This window comes from Triturus cristatus, chromosome 9 (genome assembly GCF_964204655.1).
Source record: "Triturus cristatus chromosome 9, aTriCri1.1, whole genome shotgun sequence".
Taxonomy (NCBI): domain Eukaryota; kingdom Metazoa; phylum Chordata; class Amphibia; order Caudata; family Salamandridae; genus Triturus; species Triturus cristatus.
The window spans coordinates 717,973,614-717,990,560 of NC_140592.1; the positions used below are offsets into that span (position 1 = coordinate 717,973,614).

At 43.6% G+C, this 16,947-nt stretch overlaps 1 protein-coding gene across 1 annotated transcript in view; it reads left to right on the forward strand.

Moving 5' to 3' along the window:
* Positions 1 to 16,688, forward strand: part of LOC146798594 (solute carrier family 22 member 6-A-like) — a 315,472-nt gene extending 298,784 nt beyond the window's left edge. Inside the window, exons 9-10 of the mRNA XM_085625902.1 lie at positions 12,613 to 12,816; positions 15,554 to 16,688. Coding sequence (XP_085482028.1) covers positions 12,613 to 12,816; positions 15,554 to 15,635 — 286 coding nt within the window. The 3' untranslated portion in view covers positions 15,636 to 16,688. The remainder of the gene's footprint in view (positions 1 to 12,612; positions 12,817 to 15,553) is intronic.
* The last annotated feature ends 259 nt before the right edge of the window (positions 16,689 to 16,947 follow it).

Here is a 16,947-nt window from a genome sequence, read left to right on the forward strand (position 1 = left end):
TCGGGCTGGACTGTTCCCATGAGGCACAGGGTCAGACTGATTTGCATATGGCCATGTCTGAACTGGGGTGGCGGAGTGGGCTAAAGAACGGTGGTGGATTAAACCCAGATCAGTTGACTGGGGGTGAGTGCTTGCAATGTTCAACACTCCGTCCATCATTTCCTTTGGTTTTGCTTTCCTGCACAAAGACAATCCTGCCAACTACGCAGACACCCTTGCATAATGGAGCAAGGGAGCAAGGGTGCCTGCGTTGGCGCTGGACACCAAATTGTGTGGCAGCGCTGGCTGAAAGAACATGTATCTCATAAATACAGTGCATTCCTGCTCGTTTGCATTGGCGTACAGCAGGGCATCAAAAAGACTTGTGGCGCTGCCCTACATCAATTGTTTTGTAAATGAGGCCCACAGGGTCCAGCAAAAGGTGAAAAATCTGTGCCGATCATGCAGCAAAAAAACACTGTATTAACTCAATAACCTGAGGTCCTGAACACTTAGGTGCCAATTACGATCCGGCAAAAACCGGGTACGAACCGTCGGACGGAGGCTTTTTTCCGTCCGACTCGTACCCGGTCGTAAAACTTTACAAACATGCAAGTACGATTCGCACGGAAACACCATTTCCGTACGAGTCGTACAAAACACCGACCGACGAAAAGATACATACAAATGGGATCCGGGGAAAGAGCCGACGTGACGTCGGGACGCTCTCAGGCCGCGTTTCACGACCCAGGAAGTACGATTAGAACCGACAGCAGTCCGGACGGCAATATTTTTACGGTGCCGGAAAAGCGAAGTACGGCGCGAAACGACCAGAGTAGGTGGCCCGGTAAGCGCCGTACCCCCCCCAGCCCCCGCATGTATGCGCCGTACTCCCCCCAGCCCCCGCATGTACGCGCCGTACCCCCCCCAGCCCCCGCATGTACGCGCCGTACCCCCCCCAGCCCCCGCATGTACGCGCCGTACCCCCCGTGTATGTACACCCGAGTACGAGTCGAACCCCCCCGTGTATGTACACCCGAGTACGTGTCGAACCCCCCCGTGTATGTATACCCGAGTACGAGTCGAACCCCCCGTGTATGTACACCCGAGTACGTGTCGAACTGTACGTGTCGAACCCCCCCGTGTATGTACACCCGAGTACGTGTCGAACTGTACGTGTCGAACCCCCCGTGTATGTACACCCGTGTACATTCGAGTCGTACCCCCACCCGTGTATGTACGGTGCGCTGGGGGTACGCACCATACATACACGGGTGGGGGTACGACTCGAACGTACACGGGTGTACATACACGGGGGGGGTTCGACACGTACTCGGGTGTACATACACGGGGGGTTCGACACGTACAGTTCGACACGTACTCGGGTGTACATACACGGGGGGTTCGACACGTACAGTTCGACACGTACTCGGGTGTACATACACGGGGGGTTCGACACGTACTCGGGTGTACATACACGGGGGTTCGACACGTACAGTTCGACACGTACTCGGGTGTACATACACGGGGGTGTTCGACACGTACAGTTCGACACGTACTCGGGTGTACATACACGGGGGGTTCGACTCGTACTCGGGTGTACATACACGGGGGGGTTCGACACGTACTCGGGTGTACATACACGGGGGGTTCGACTCGTACTCGGGTGTACATACACGGGGGTACGGCGCGTACATGCGGGGGCTGGGGGGGGTACGGCGCGTACATGCGGGGGCTGGGGGGGTACGGCGCGTACATGCGGGGGCTGGGGGGGGTACGGCGCGTACCGGGCATCTGTTTGGACGTCTCCATGGTTGCTATTGGAGTTCGGTGCGGACGGTCTTTTAACCATACGGTTGTACATTCGGACGCCCGGGACGGATCGTGATTCCCCGGTCGGACTTCGCTTTTCACGTTTGTACGGTAAATCGTCCGAGGACGTGTCGGACACTTTTTCTGACCCGAGGACGTGTGGGGAATTATTCCCAATGCGACTCGTATGGGCTTTTTACCATGCGAATCGTGATTGCCAGTTTGTACGGCACTTGTACGATTTGTACGGTAAAAAGACCGGATACGAGTCGTACGGGAATTTTTTTTACCGGATCGTAATTAGCACCTTATTACGCACCTGCACTTCCCCATATCTGGGTTTAGTATTCTCTGATACTGGATCTTGGGCAGCTCATGCTGCCCATTGTAGAAGTAAATTATTAAAAGCGGCTAATTCGATCTTGAGCCTTCGCCAACCAAAACAAACAGAGGTCGTTTTACCCATAATCAAGATTTCTAAATCGCAGTGCATTCCCACAGCCACATACGGCGCTGAAGTCTGGGGTTTTACAAATTGTAGTGGGGTTCAAAGAGAGGAAAATACATTTTGCCGGAAACTTTTAGGGGCTCAAATCACTTCTCCAAACTTTGTGTGTCATAAGGAACTAAATTTGTACTATATAGAAGATTTTATCAGGTCGCGACCAGGCAGCGACCCTGACAAGGGAGATTATTGTAGACTGCCTCAACTTTGGCAAGGGAGGGTGCATACCCTGGCTTTCCGCTGTTAGAAAAAGCTTAATCAGCGTGAACTTAGAGCATATCTTTTTAAACCCATCGGACCTAGAGGGTATGAATAAGAGTCCTCATGAATGCATTATATGAATCTTATAATAACGCAAGACACGTCACAGAGCCTTCAAACCCATATGCCATCTAAATATCTCCTGAAGAATACTGGTCGTTGGGGGAGAAGCTTGCTCTTTCGCCTCAGGGATGGCACTTTAAAATTTGCACTTTGCTTCCCTCTGGGATTTAATATTAATCTCGAGCAAATGCCCTGCCCTTGTGGCACTGGTAGTAATCAAACGATGTTACATATTTAATTTTTTTGCAATTTCTACCAAGAATATGATTCCGTATTTTAAGGCAATTGCCAACATCGATTATAGAACAGCCAACTGGGAGATTCTTAGACTCGAGAGTGACGATCTGATTTTTCGTGTCAGCTCTTTCCTTAGAGTGGCAGTCCGCTCACGTGTTTCCATGAGCGAGCAACTTCTAATGCATTAAGTGTACCTGAATAAATAATACTGCTTTATCGTACGTACCTACCTATACCTTATAGTTGGAATACTAACTAAAGTGTTATCTGCGGTCTGGAATACTTTAAGAGATCAAAATTTAATTGCACTTATATTATGCTGCTAAAATTGTTTAAAACTGACTGCACTTTACTATAATATGCTGCTATCTGTTTGTCCAACCCCTGAATGTGTTTAATACCACAATGCTGTTATCCGCCCGTTCATTTGTAAACTTTATTTATGATATTGTTGTTTTGTATACTATGTCTTTTTAACATTTGCACACATAAACATTGACATTAACATTGCTGCGTGAGGGAGTTCCCATAGTGGGAGTGTGTAGGGACTGAAAAGGTCAGCACGACCTATCCCCCACAGACAGAAGCACAGGGCGAGGGCAATGCACCCCGATGATGTCTTGCTCTCCCAGGGATGGGGTCTCTGGGACAACTGTTTCTCTTACTGTGGTCCGGGGTAGATGGTGGACCCTGAGGGCAGTAGTACTTTAGGGGAGGGGGGCGCACAACATCTCCTTTTTCAAAAAGCATAAAGACAGAATGGTGAACCGACCCCCAGGCCTTGCGCACCCCGGGGGTAATCTTTGAAAATAGGTCTGTGTACTCTTCTCTAATTTTCAGGGGTAACGCTTTTAACAAGCATATCTCTGGCACTGGAGGTGCGATTTTGGACGTATTTGGTATGTTTTGCTCCTGGTGGCAGCCCTGGACACCAGCCGTATTTACTTTTGGGTCCCCTAGTATCTAAAAGACTGTTATCCATTGGTAGCTGCAGTTTCTGACTCCCTGCACCAGATCAGTCCTCTGCTTGGCTCCTGCTGCTATTCTCCTCCTTGTGGGGGCATCTTGCACAACCCTTCCGCGATCAGCCAGCCAAACACCCACTCTGCTGAATTACCTCAGCCCCAGAGCCTTCTGGCTTCTTGAATGGCAGCAGTATGAAGAACCAGAACCTTTTGGACCTTGCGGCGCAGGGTACGCCCTATGTCTTCGGAGTTCACCTGCTTCACTACACAGAGACACAGGACACTCTGTTGGCATTAGAAGATCAGATTTATTTAGCTGCAGCTAGTACAGTGATCCTAGAAGTACACAAGGTAGGTTCTCAGGAGACTGCCACTTCACTCTGTGGCGCATCGGATTAAATACTGTACAATACACAATAATTAACGAGACACACTCCCAAAGCATATAAGAAAGAGCCAGTAATGAAAGTTAGAAAACAAAGCGGAACCAATAGGAAAGGTTCGAAAACAGAAATATCAGATGACTCAAAGAGACCTCTCCTCCAATGGTGTTCGTCACCCCACCCTCAAGCTGATGGATTAACAGAGTCATAACTAACTTGCATGTGGAGAGATACGTTTGTGTGTATTGGAGGACAGTCGTGAAACAAGAGAATGCTAGCAGGAGACAGTGAAGGCCGATCGATAAGATAAAGTCAGGAAAGAATAGTGTGAGCCAACAGATAGTTGAAGCAGGGATTTGAAAAGCCAGACAGGGATTAGTTTACTCGGCTAGTTCTAACATCAGCTTTGCAAATAGAGGCAGAGGGCGTATTTGGACACCGGACTACAGAAAAAGCAGAATAGACTTTGTTCGCCGTGCTGCCTGAGTGATGGCAACACAAAATGGCGGCGAGTCACAAAATGGCGGGTCGATTCGATCGTGATCGAAAATCGAAGTTCCTCAAGTATGTCAGAGGAGTCCAGAGCCAGTCCACAGATGTCTTAGGGGAGCCATCCAGGATCATCTAACAGAGCCCCTCCTCAACTGTTCATCAGGGGACGTAAGGGAGGAAGTGCCACTGACACTAGAGAGACACTTCCTAGTCTCGGGGGGGCAACTGGAGTCGAAATCCTTACTCCATTTTTGCAGGGCATCAGGTGGCTTCTCCTTACAGCTGGTAATCTTTTTGCCATTCTTGCTTCGAGGTACAGGGTCCTATTGTCTGTTTCTTTGCTGTGCGGGGTTTATTAGGTTGAGGTGCAAAACTTTAGTAGTCAGGCAACCTTGGCCAATCCTAGGATGCCCCATCATCCTTCCACTCTCACATCATTCCTCCCACACATCAGTCTGGCACAATATTAGCTGACTGACTGCTTGAGCCCTTTTCACCAATACTACAAATGTGAGCCCCTCCTGTGTTAACTCCAGAGGTTTGAGCTTCCTCCTTTGTTCCAGTGGCCCTAGGTTTTCCCAGCACAGGTGCAGTGCGACAAACTAATTACCAGATTCAGAATTCCCCCCTGCCCCTTTCCTTCTCCAAGGACTTGATAAAGCACTGTTAATTGTCCTATTGTCTTGGGAGGCCTCAGATTCCTCTGCTGGGGAGCAGAGTAATTAACCTGGCCCAGTAGAAGTGACAAAGACCTGGAATCTGATTATGAGCTGAGCCGGAGAAATATGACAAATCTCTAAGCGTCATAAGATGTGTATGTGGGTTATTGGCGACTATAAATTCAAACTCAGGGTTCATGTTTCTTCCCAGATTTTAACCTTGCTGGACCCTCTAGGCCTAAGTAGAGCCAAACTGTACTTTAGGGCAGATTTAGTCTATATTGTGCACACACTGAATACACCACATACCCCAGTAAGGAATGCAAACCTATGGTTGTGGACTCATACTATAAGGACTACCCCAGGTCAGCACCAATCCCTGAAGCGTCCCTTCTGCAACAGGGAATCTGTTCACAGACACTGGGCTGTGAATGGTAGTAGTTTCAAACGTACAGCCGGCTTTTGTGCGCATACTCGTGTGTTTGAGTATAACCAGCTCAGAGCCTCTTACCTCAGATGCACAGCACAACGGTGTCTTAAAAGGCGAACAATGGCAGTTAACATGCTCAGTCCATTTATCGCGAATCTACTATGATTGAGACTCAGGTTCTTCTGAGACTCTCACGCAGTACAAAAAAAGGTAGTTAATGATGAAAATTCCTGGTGGACTAAATTAGCAGAATCCATTTGCTACACAATTGTAGAATATAACATACTAAACTGAAATGCATTGCAATTGTAGTATTAAGAAATGCACTGTTTTGAATTTTGGACACTATTTATATATACTGGACTCCCTGAGCTAAGAAACAGCAAGCCCCTCACCACTCTTCCCACTGAAGCCCTAAAGATCAACGCTGCTCATGGTGACCCTATAGAAGACAGGAGCCACCCAAATGCAAAAACAAATAGTTCTGAAGCAGTGTGGTCTGATTAGGCATGTTTTAAAACCATTTGTTTCGAATTGTTTGCTCATTAAAGCACAGAAGAACTTCTAGTAGAAAATGCAGCTGGCCTGGCACCGGCAACAAAACTAACTCCCACCAGCTGTAAAACTGGCCTCCACCTTTCCAGCCCACTGGGAAAATACCTGGTGCCCGGTAGGGCCAGTCCAGGTTTTTTATTTATAGTAGCACCTCTTCCTAGAAAGCATCCTGTTTTGCCTTGAACAGACTCTAAGGGTCTAATTTAGGGTTTGCTGAATGGGATACTAAGTCAATATATGATGAATAGCCTGTCTGCCACATTAAGAGTGCCATAGACTGCATTTCAATTGTCATACAGATTAGGGGGTATCTGGCAAGTTTGTGATAATGTATCCTGACTTCCAAACTCTAAATAGGACCCTACGTCTGTAAACAAAAAAGAAGTTTGAAACCTACACTCATAGGTGGGTGAAGTAGGATGATATTACTGAGACTAGAAAGAATAGGATTACCACAACACTCTTCCTCATCACAGTTCTTACATCTCTAGGAAATAACACACATAGTGCAACTTTTACAGCAGTAGTTGACTTTCTAAAGAAGATAGAGTGTGGTCACTATCAACATGAGTGTAGATACAATGAAGTCATATTGAAAAGTGGAAAAACAGAGATGCATGAAAAGGCCTGAACGCCTGATGGAGAAGAATTTGGCAACTAAGTGCACTATAGCAAGATGCAACCAAGATCAGTATGATATCCCATGACCATTCTCCTGGAGAGTAACATAGGCACAATCCCTAAAAAGACCACATGACAGAGGAATAAGATCATTAAACCAATTGAGATATGCATGTGTTCTTTGAGAACAACTTCCTGTGACATGGTACCCAAACATGCATGAGGGGCCATAAATTCAATGGCCCAAGAAATCAATTTTTAGTTCTTCGCATGTCTGCCTCCAGAAAGACAGTGCTGTGGTAAAATGACAGGTCAGAGAGGCAGCAAATGATGCCGTGAAAACCTATTTCCTTGAGAGCTGAAGGACAGTCAAGAAGGATACTGTGACAAAGCAGGAACATCTGAGCCCTAGTACTCTTAAAAAAGACGACCAGCAGAGTTTGAAGACGCAGAGTCAAAATGGGAACATCTTTACATAGATTGATTGATGTACTTATAGAGCGCAGCTATCACCCTACGGGCATCTTGGCGCTTGCATTGGGAACCCGTCCTGGTTTTTCCCTGTAAGATAACCCATACTGGGCATCCCCAAGGTGAAAGCCAGGCATCCCGCCGCGGGGGGCCATTGTGGAGATTAAGCAGGCTTGTTGCCCAGAGCTGCATAGTGTGAACTCGTGCTTAGAGTGGGCACCAAAGCGAGAATTATCGAGTCCGTGGACAATTGGGCTCTGGACCCTGCCGAGTCGGGAATCGAACCCAGGTCCCGGGTCTGATCTCTGCTTCAGGGTATGCCTCCTCTAACCAGTGAGCTACACTTCTCCACATAGGTGAATTCCAGCCCGGCCTACATAGTGTGAGAATGGGAGAAGAAGAATGAAATAAGCCCCTTAATTCACTTTTATACCCAGTCAGAGACTTTAGCTGTTAGCTCAGCAGAGGCGTGCAAAAAGATAAGTCCTCGTGTCCTAATTTGGAGGTCGTAGAGAGTATTACCCCATCCTCATAAAGAAACAGCTGCTGCACAATAAGTTCTTCCAGTTATGCCCTCTACAGCAGCTGAGGAGTATATGTCAGTATTCCCTCTCAATGCCAGTGACAAACACTTGCAATGATGTGTAAGCACTTAGACAACGGATGGTGAGGCAATGGATCCTGACGCAGGAGTCGGTAATGCATAAGAATGAAGCTCTGTGAAATAGAAACTTGGTAGAAATTGAACAGCAAACCCTGAACCCTACTCCAGGCCAATATACTGGGGTCAGCATCATCTTGTCACACTCAGCTCCCCGTAAGGAGTACATGATGACGAGTCCTTTACATACAACCTATCTACTGTAAACTCACAAAGGAAACTTGAAGTGAAACACAACAACATCAATCCACCTATTATTATGCCAACTGAAAAAAAAAACTGGCTATGTATGACACAGAAAACATCTCATGTCAAAATGAACACTTGCAATATATGTCGATTACCTGGGAGCAGTTACACTACTTGCAGCTTTCCAAATGAGCAATGTATTATGTACTCAATGGTTTGCACGCACTGGAAACAAACACTGTTTTAGAAAATAATGATACACTAATGCTGGTTGGTCCCAAAAAGGGTGCTACCACTTACTAGCCGACTTACTATAAAACACCCAAGCAGACAACAGCTTACCAACATGTTGCACTGGAGCTATTGTTATGGTGACTGGCACAAGAGGAACCAAGTCTCTTATTTTATCGAGCTCTTTGAATGAAGTGATTACAGATCATACTGAGAAGAGGTGTTCCATCTATTCAGACACAAAGACACTCGCCATTCCAACACTAGAAGGATGGGAACCCAGTGGACCACAAGGATATCAGCTGCCCATAGCGAACAAATTCCAGAGCTTAGCAAACAGAACCATCTCATTGGCTTTCCAATGGAGGAACAGAGAGAAACAAAAGAAACCCAAAGCACTGTGACAAGCAGCCAATATGCGGATAACAATTGGCAAATTTAGAAAGCCGCTTAATTTGGCCAAGACCAAAAAAGCCACAGTTCTGGGATGTCCCTAACATACATGGACCCGTTCACCATAAACACTACACATAATTGTGAAATTGCGTGTGAAATTGCCTACTCAAGTGTATGATCTGTGGCAAAGACAGGGCATATAGAATGACTGTTCCTATCAGGCTACTCAAAGAAGACAATCATTGAATATGGCATGAAATATTCCATCTCCCTGCACCTGATACACTTTTAATGTGGACTGTCAGAAGGTTTGCCTAGCCCACCTAAACAAAAGTAGTAAATCCAAATCAAGAAAAAAGTAAAGGAGAAAAACAGCAAGGATCCAGACAGGACACCATTCATGCAGTCATAATGACACAGCCAAGGCAAGGCAAATTCCTCAAACTATTGGGTATATCAGGAGGCTGAATTCAGATCTTTTTGCTGGGCAGGGATATTGTTCTCAGACAGTTGTCTTCTCTCATTCCCAGAGTCAGAGATTCCGTACCCTGATTGTGCCATCCGGGGTGGTGTCAGATGCTGCTCAATGCCATATAGAATGCCTTTTTGGGTTCATGGGAAGTGATGTTTAAAAATTCTACTTAGCTTGAAGTGCTTAATTCCATGGACCATTCCTGTTCATAAAGCTAAGTACATACACAGTTCAATGTTGCAGCCTCAGAAATGGAAGGCAGGCAGGGGAAGAGATGCAGAACTGATCGTAAAAAATCCATAAAGTTGTAGAGCTGTAGGCTCTAAAGAAAGACATGTGAAAATTACATGAGATAAGGTGCTTGTGTTAATTCTAGGTCTCCTTGTAAGTTTGAGATGGAAAACTGTTTTTTTTTGCTACCCTGCATGTCACATGAAAGGCACTACGGTCATATTACGCATCCCCAGGACCAGCTCTCGGACATAAAGTATCCAGATTGCGCGTAAGATATTGTTAGTTCATCACTTGGGTATAGGTAATAGTCATCGCTTTAACCCAGTTCAAGCAGGGCTGGACTGACAGCATGGAACTGAGGGGAAACTGTGCAGACTGTGGACCAGGGAGCTGCATTTAGCTGTGGAGCAATGGAGAACTTATACATTGCCCCCATCCCCCCCACAAAATCCTCTATGGGGATGGTCGAACACAATTACTACACCAGCTCAGAACTATATGAGATGGTATGAACACTTCTAGAGCTGCATTTAGCTCCTAGTTTACCACTAGATTCAGGTGCATGAGATCATCTGTCCTTGAAAGAAGACAACGGGGTGGATCACACCGGTTTTTGTCTGCATTATTCCAAATAGAAGATCATTGGGCAAAAACATGCAAAGGTAGTCCCAGCCACCTTCAACTACCCATTGCATAAGGAAGGTACAGATGGAAGCGGGTAAGCGACATGTTGGGGTAAATCTCATCCTTCTGAAGAATGCAAACGACATGTGGCTCTGCCATCTAATGGCATTGAACCATTGCCTATCCAGACATGGCTACAAGCTCTGCACCTACACAGAGGATTTAAGTTGAGAAGTATTCCTGTAGCTAGGGATAAACATAGGACATGAACAACAATATACATAAAGATAAAGCAATGGTGCGCATTCCTTATCAGACTCAAAAATACAGAGGTCTTTTGGGAAGGGGATCATTTATGCGCCAATGAATTCAAGGGTGTGCATTGCTAGATGGCTCCACTGCTGTGAAACATGGATTGGCACATTGTATGAATTGATGGATTGCTAGATAAGTTGATGGATGAATGTAGCTGAGGTTAATGACATGGAATCTCAGCCTTCTCCCCTGTACTCTTTCTTTTTCTCATATTCTCAGAAACTCTTCATTTCCTACACTGTCTTTCAGTGGGATGCATTGGTGTGGATAGGAGGATAAAAACATGATTGTGGGTGAATGCATGAATGTATGCATGGGTGTGGATAGATAGTGGAAGTTATGAGTGGATGGATGACTGTTTAGTTGCTGATGATTAAATAAAATACATGTATGCACTGTGTGGGTGATTTGATGGGTGGGTGATGGTAAGGACATCAGGCACCTGTGAAGTTGCTGGAAATTGCATTTTCTCAGCCACCCACTTTTAGGGTGGTTAAACTTGACGCAGACCAGTGCAAAGCCATGCATTGAAGGGACAAAAATCACAGACATTGTTAAGCAAAGAGATAATGTTTTGATGATTACCAACAATAGGGGTATCTCTGATCCGGAGAGAGTGGCTTAACATCATGGACATCAATTAGGGCTACCCAAGGGGTAACAGCTGGTACCCCTGGCTACCTTTTTTATACACCTGTCACAGTGCTGTCACTATTCCTGGCCAGAAGGATCATGATAGTAGTGACAGCAACAGAAAGTAAACAAGATTCTCAGGTCCCTGTTTGCAATGTGCACTTTTCATTTTAAGCCCTTTTCCTAGCCTATAGGCTGCAAATAGAAGGCTGTTGAAGTGGTAAATGTGGGAGAAAATGAAAGTTCTTTGATGTCTTGGGGAGTCAGACGGTCTGTGATGTGCTTTCCATGACCTCTGGCATTTTTCGTTCATCAATATCTTAGCTAAACAGCGTGGCAAAGGTATGAAGAAAGGTAGGTGGAAAATCAGTTTCACGTAGAGAGGCAGAGCAATGAATGATGTTATTAATGCACTCATTACTAATAAGTTTAAAAAAAATAAAAATATCATAAGAAGTTTCAGAGGTCACTTTTAATCTTCCTAAGGATTGCTACAGAGCACAACTGGAAACAAAGCGCTTTAGAGTTTGGCAGACAAGGTACTCAGGCACAAATGTGGAAGGTACTCTGTCCGCCAGCTCCTGGTTTGCCCGTTCTGTCGAGTCGTGTGAACCATCATGTACCTACAGGTGGAGACTCTGCTGGCTCTGCCATTGGAAACCTTAGACTGATGTCCACGGGAAATCAGGGTATCTAAGTATCTCACACCGTCTGCCTATTTAGTACATTGTGAGGTACGTTTCTTTTGGCTAGACCGTCATTGGAAGCTGTTGTCACACATGGGAAAGCATATAAATGACCTCTCACATGCTTGGAGGATTATCCCAGCATGTCAGGAACATTTGCTCTTTGTTTTGCAAAAACAAACTCTGCTTTGGAAGTTTGTATTTATACAACAAAAAACTACAGTGCCTTCAGTAGAACCTCTTTTGTTGTGGCTTATCTCAAGCCACAGAGTTCTTTGTCAGGCAGGTGGAGATTTCTTAATATGGTGGGTTGAAGTCCCTCTGCTGTCCTGGAGGAATGGAGTAAAGTCCTCCAGGGTCTAAATAAGTCCCAAAGTTCATTAAGGACATCTTGAATAATGGAAATACACATTCAGTGCAGAAACATGCACATAACATTAACATCGCTTGTGGGAAAAATCATTGTACAATAGCCTACTTAACAGAAGAGTACTCCAGGACCAAAAGGTGGAGGGATGAGGACTCAGAATAAACAGAATTATAGTTAAGGGCTAAAATACTAATTACATTATTTCCATGATATAAAAGTGGGGTCTGCTGTCCTGGACATTGATATTGGTATATAAATATATGAAAGTCTGGTCACCAGTGATGTTTATATTTCAATGTTTATCACTTTTTCAGACTTGATAAATTCTCTCTAGAAAATAATCCTTGCATTTTTTCATATTTCCACAGGCAGAGTGGCTTGGGATTTGGCAGCACTATGGCTCGAGTGGGAGGCATTGTGGCACCCATGGTGAAGATAACCAGCGAGTATTATCCAAGCCTGCCACTCATCATCTACGGAGGCGCTGCCATGACATCAGGAGTCATAGCCTGCTTCCTACCAGAAACCCTTAATGAGGCCTTGCCAGACACCATTGAAGAAGTTGAGAGCAAGTTAGTACTGCATTGACTGCTATTACTACCACGTGCATCCACCAATGTCAACCTTATGCGATGGATCATTCAGTAAAGTCAAAGGTAGAAGATTATACATTGGAATTTTTTTAGCACTGGGTCAGAGGGGCCTCAATAATTTGATTGTCCACTCAGGAACTGTGTCTGGAGAACTGTTGCTAAAGTCGGTTAGTAATCAAGGACTTTCCGGTGAAATGTTTGTTCAAGTTTTGGGCAATTTTTCGCTGTGAATCAATGAGTGCCATTAGTTAGAGGATAGGGAAAAACCAGTATACAATAGATGCAGTTTGACACTTGAGTGGAGAGATCAGATTGAGGTATGTCAATGGTGATGCCCCTTCAAGTAGGCAGAGGGTGCGAGAAAAATTCCTTTATGGACCAATGTGGCGAGTGCAAAGGGAATTGGGTCTTACACTGGATAAAAGTGTATGAATTTCTCGCTCTATGCAAAATTATTCCTTCATAAACAGAAGACATACATTTTCAGAGGGTAATATGCCTCACTTTGGCCCAGCAATGAAGGAGAGAGTTGCCTGTTAATAAAATGACATCAATAGGAACTTAAAATAATGGCTAGTGGGGAAAATCAGAATTAGGAAAAACAGCTGACAAGTACGAGAAGGATCCTTGCCATACTTTACAGTAAAACAATAAGAACACAGGATGGTAAGCCAGAATATTATCTACAAATATATTGTGTGTCACAAATAATAGGCCTTAAATATTGTTTACAAAAATATCATCGGAGTTGGTGTAGATTTTCTATTATTAACTCTGGTGAGCAGTATTTTTGTAAATTTTCGACACGATATTTATGTCAGATGATTTTCTAACAATGATATTCTGGGACCACGCTGGGTTCCAAGCCATTGCTGTTTCAGAGCAGGGTGGTCTGTCAAATCCAGTTACATAACAACAACATTCACTTTATATGTCTCTCACTTACATTTTGGTAATGTAGATGCAATCTGTGTTAAAAATTGATTTTACCTATGTATTTCAGTTGTGCCATGTTGAATGCTTAGACATATATTTAAGACAATGCAGAGACTCTGGCATGTCAGCAGGAGGGATTGTCCACTATTGGCTCTCTGATTCAACAGGAACAACTAAACCTTACTGTGGGCAGTGTTCATAAGACAAAGAATTGCCTCATGGTATCAGGGTTCAATAGAGGTTGAAGGGGTAGTTATTGCCTTTTGGGTATTCTGCAAAAACTGGGGGAATTATCAGGGTACAGTCTGAGTATTCAGGTTCAGACAGTGGTGCTAACCTGTAGCGAGAGTGATGATCATGTGAATAAAGGAACTTTTGGAGGTAAAGGCTGATGATATCTGAGACTGAAATGAGGGTTAGGAATCTATGATTTCAAAGATTGTGGATTGGGTGCTTAGTAATGCATGAAAGGTCATCAATTAAATATTAAGGATTTCATAGGCATAAATGTTGTTGTTTTTACTTGTCATCAATTTCATCCATAGTACAGTAGAATCAAGAGTGAAATGTGGAAAAAATATTAAAACATGTTAATGTTCGGATGCAAAGTTTATAATGTGTCACTGCAATATTCACGTAAGACAGCATATTGCTCCAAAAGCAATCAGATTGTTTTTGTCTTTTTTGTGAAAGTAAAATTCACTTTTCGGTTTAGTATCAAGACAGAAACTTGAAGTCTCTGCAGTCAACGTGTGGCAGTTGTTATGTTAAAATAATTTATTAAGCGCACGTTCACCGGACGGTTTCTTGGCGCTGAGCAGGATCAATTACTAGGACAAAGGCAGTGAAATTAATTGTAAGCCTGGGCAAATAACCATGTTTTGAGAGATTTCCTGTATTGGGAGTAGCAGTTGTAGATATATCCATGCTAAGAAACAAAACACAACACGGATCGATGTAAGATCAGTAATAACAAGAACAAAATTGACGTCCAGAATGACTGCACCTAATTATATAAAGCAACCTTGTGACTGAGGTTGATATCTTGTTCACAACATAATTAACATTCCGACTATGCTCAAATCTCTAAAGTCTGAATAAAGTTTTACAATCTTCAATAATAAGTTGATTGCATTATAAATGTATTTTTTGAAGAGAAATAAGCTAGCAAACACTGGACACAAAATTGCATTATCTAGTCCCCTAATATTTGAAAGCAGTTGAGGTGATTGGATGCTTATGTTAGATAGGAGCCGATGTGACATCGCACATCTTTAAATATTGAAAAATATTGAAAATAAACTGTATCTAGAATATTTGTTGGGGTTAAAGTCACTGAGACAGTGATGAAGAAAAGTGGCAAGACTTTAAGCATGAGGTAAAGATCCTGGGAAAAGCAGAAGAGAGTCTCAGATGGCTGTAGTTTAGGTCTGCTTACAAGGTGTCCAAAACACGCCTAGTAGGGTCAGATTCAGTCTGAATTTTCCAGCTACCCACATAAGAAACCTTTACGTACCATTAATTTTAATGCACTGATTTACATAGTCTGTGGCTATACTGACATTCTAGAACAGACCCAACCTTCTGGGATGTTGATTGGTTACTTCAAGTTTAGCTACACACTATGATGTTTTCTAAAGAGGAGAGGTGGGTGTCTGGGATGGAGGCTGGCGTGGCAGAAATAAATTATTTGAAGAGTTGCTGACTCATTAGCTGGTCAGCGCTTCCAATATCAACCTTATCACTTATGTATTTTTCTTTGTTTCTTCTCTCCTTTAAGAATAAAAAAGATGAAAACACTGAACAAAAATGAGATCCCAGAGAAAGTCTTACTCCAGGATGCTGTGAGCGCTACAGGTTGATCGGTGTTTTCCTGACCTGGTGAACAACGGGAAGAAGCTCAGCATCTGCATGGGAACCGGAAGCACTGAAGGACACTTTTAAGATAAATGTTCATTCTAAGTCCTTCCAGAATTTTTGGGAAGGGGTGAGAGGGTGTACAGAGTCTGTCGGCCATTTTGAGCTATTATAGGGAGGAAAGGCCGCCCTCTTATAGATGAGGTTCATAAAACAAAATGCAAGAGTATTTTATTGAACAATAGTGAAATGCTACTTTTAACCAGTGGCAAGTGGCAGCACCTCTAATACGTTTTCTAAATTTTCTAGGACACACCCCAGAATGTGACTTTTTAGATCTCCGGCACTAAGGGGATTGTCAATGCACCGACCCAAGACAGAAAGCCAATTGGACTGCAACTATCCCAAAACCCACTGATCAATATTTGAGTGAGATGTATTTAAGGTAATGATCAATCCCATGAGACATCACATGGATTACTGGGGAATACTAACACTCTATCATTAAGGAAAGGCAACCTCAATATCAGTAGGAAACAATGGATATATATTAGAGATTTTTTTTTTAAATTAAAATCCTATCTTAGAGCAGACGATAAGAATTGTAACAGCAATGAAAACAAACAGAATAGCAGCGGCATTGTTTCACAAAGTATAAACAGCAAATAAAATTTAGCTTTATAATGTTATAACAGTTCCACCCTCATTTGTTTACTCACTGAGCTATTCTTTTAGCACCAAAGGAAAGCCTAATTCAAATTTCTGAAATTGTTAACACCTGCATACCTGTTTGAACAATAACCCTTTTTTGTTCAATATAATAGCAAAATCAGCTATTTCTGTCTGCGATGGCAGCCGGGCTAATAAGCTCAGCAAATGAAGTCTGTATGCTTCTTGTTAGCCTTCATCAAGAGTGCGTGATGCTATTCTGCATGGCTGTCTCGTCTGTATCACCTGGCACGAAGTTCCTCTCTAACACTTCAGTCCCAGTGCTTAGCTAATACAAAATTATTTAAGCGTTGTTGAATCTTTCAGAATAAACAATTTGCAGAAATTGGTCTGATGCCGTTTTACTCATTTTCATTCTGTGACACTGTATCCTTTGAAACACTGAAAAATGTACTTATCAGCTGTTCACAACTCTTCAACAATTATTTAGAACTCAGCAGCCAACTCAAAATAAATACTGTGAATATTTTCTAGCAGATGTGAAAAATTACATAAAATAAATATGGCTTCTATATTGATCACTTTTGTTCACATCTGAAAGATGAACATATGTAATCTAAAATGAGCACACCTAGAAGAGAAAAACCA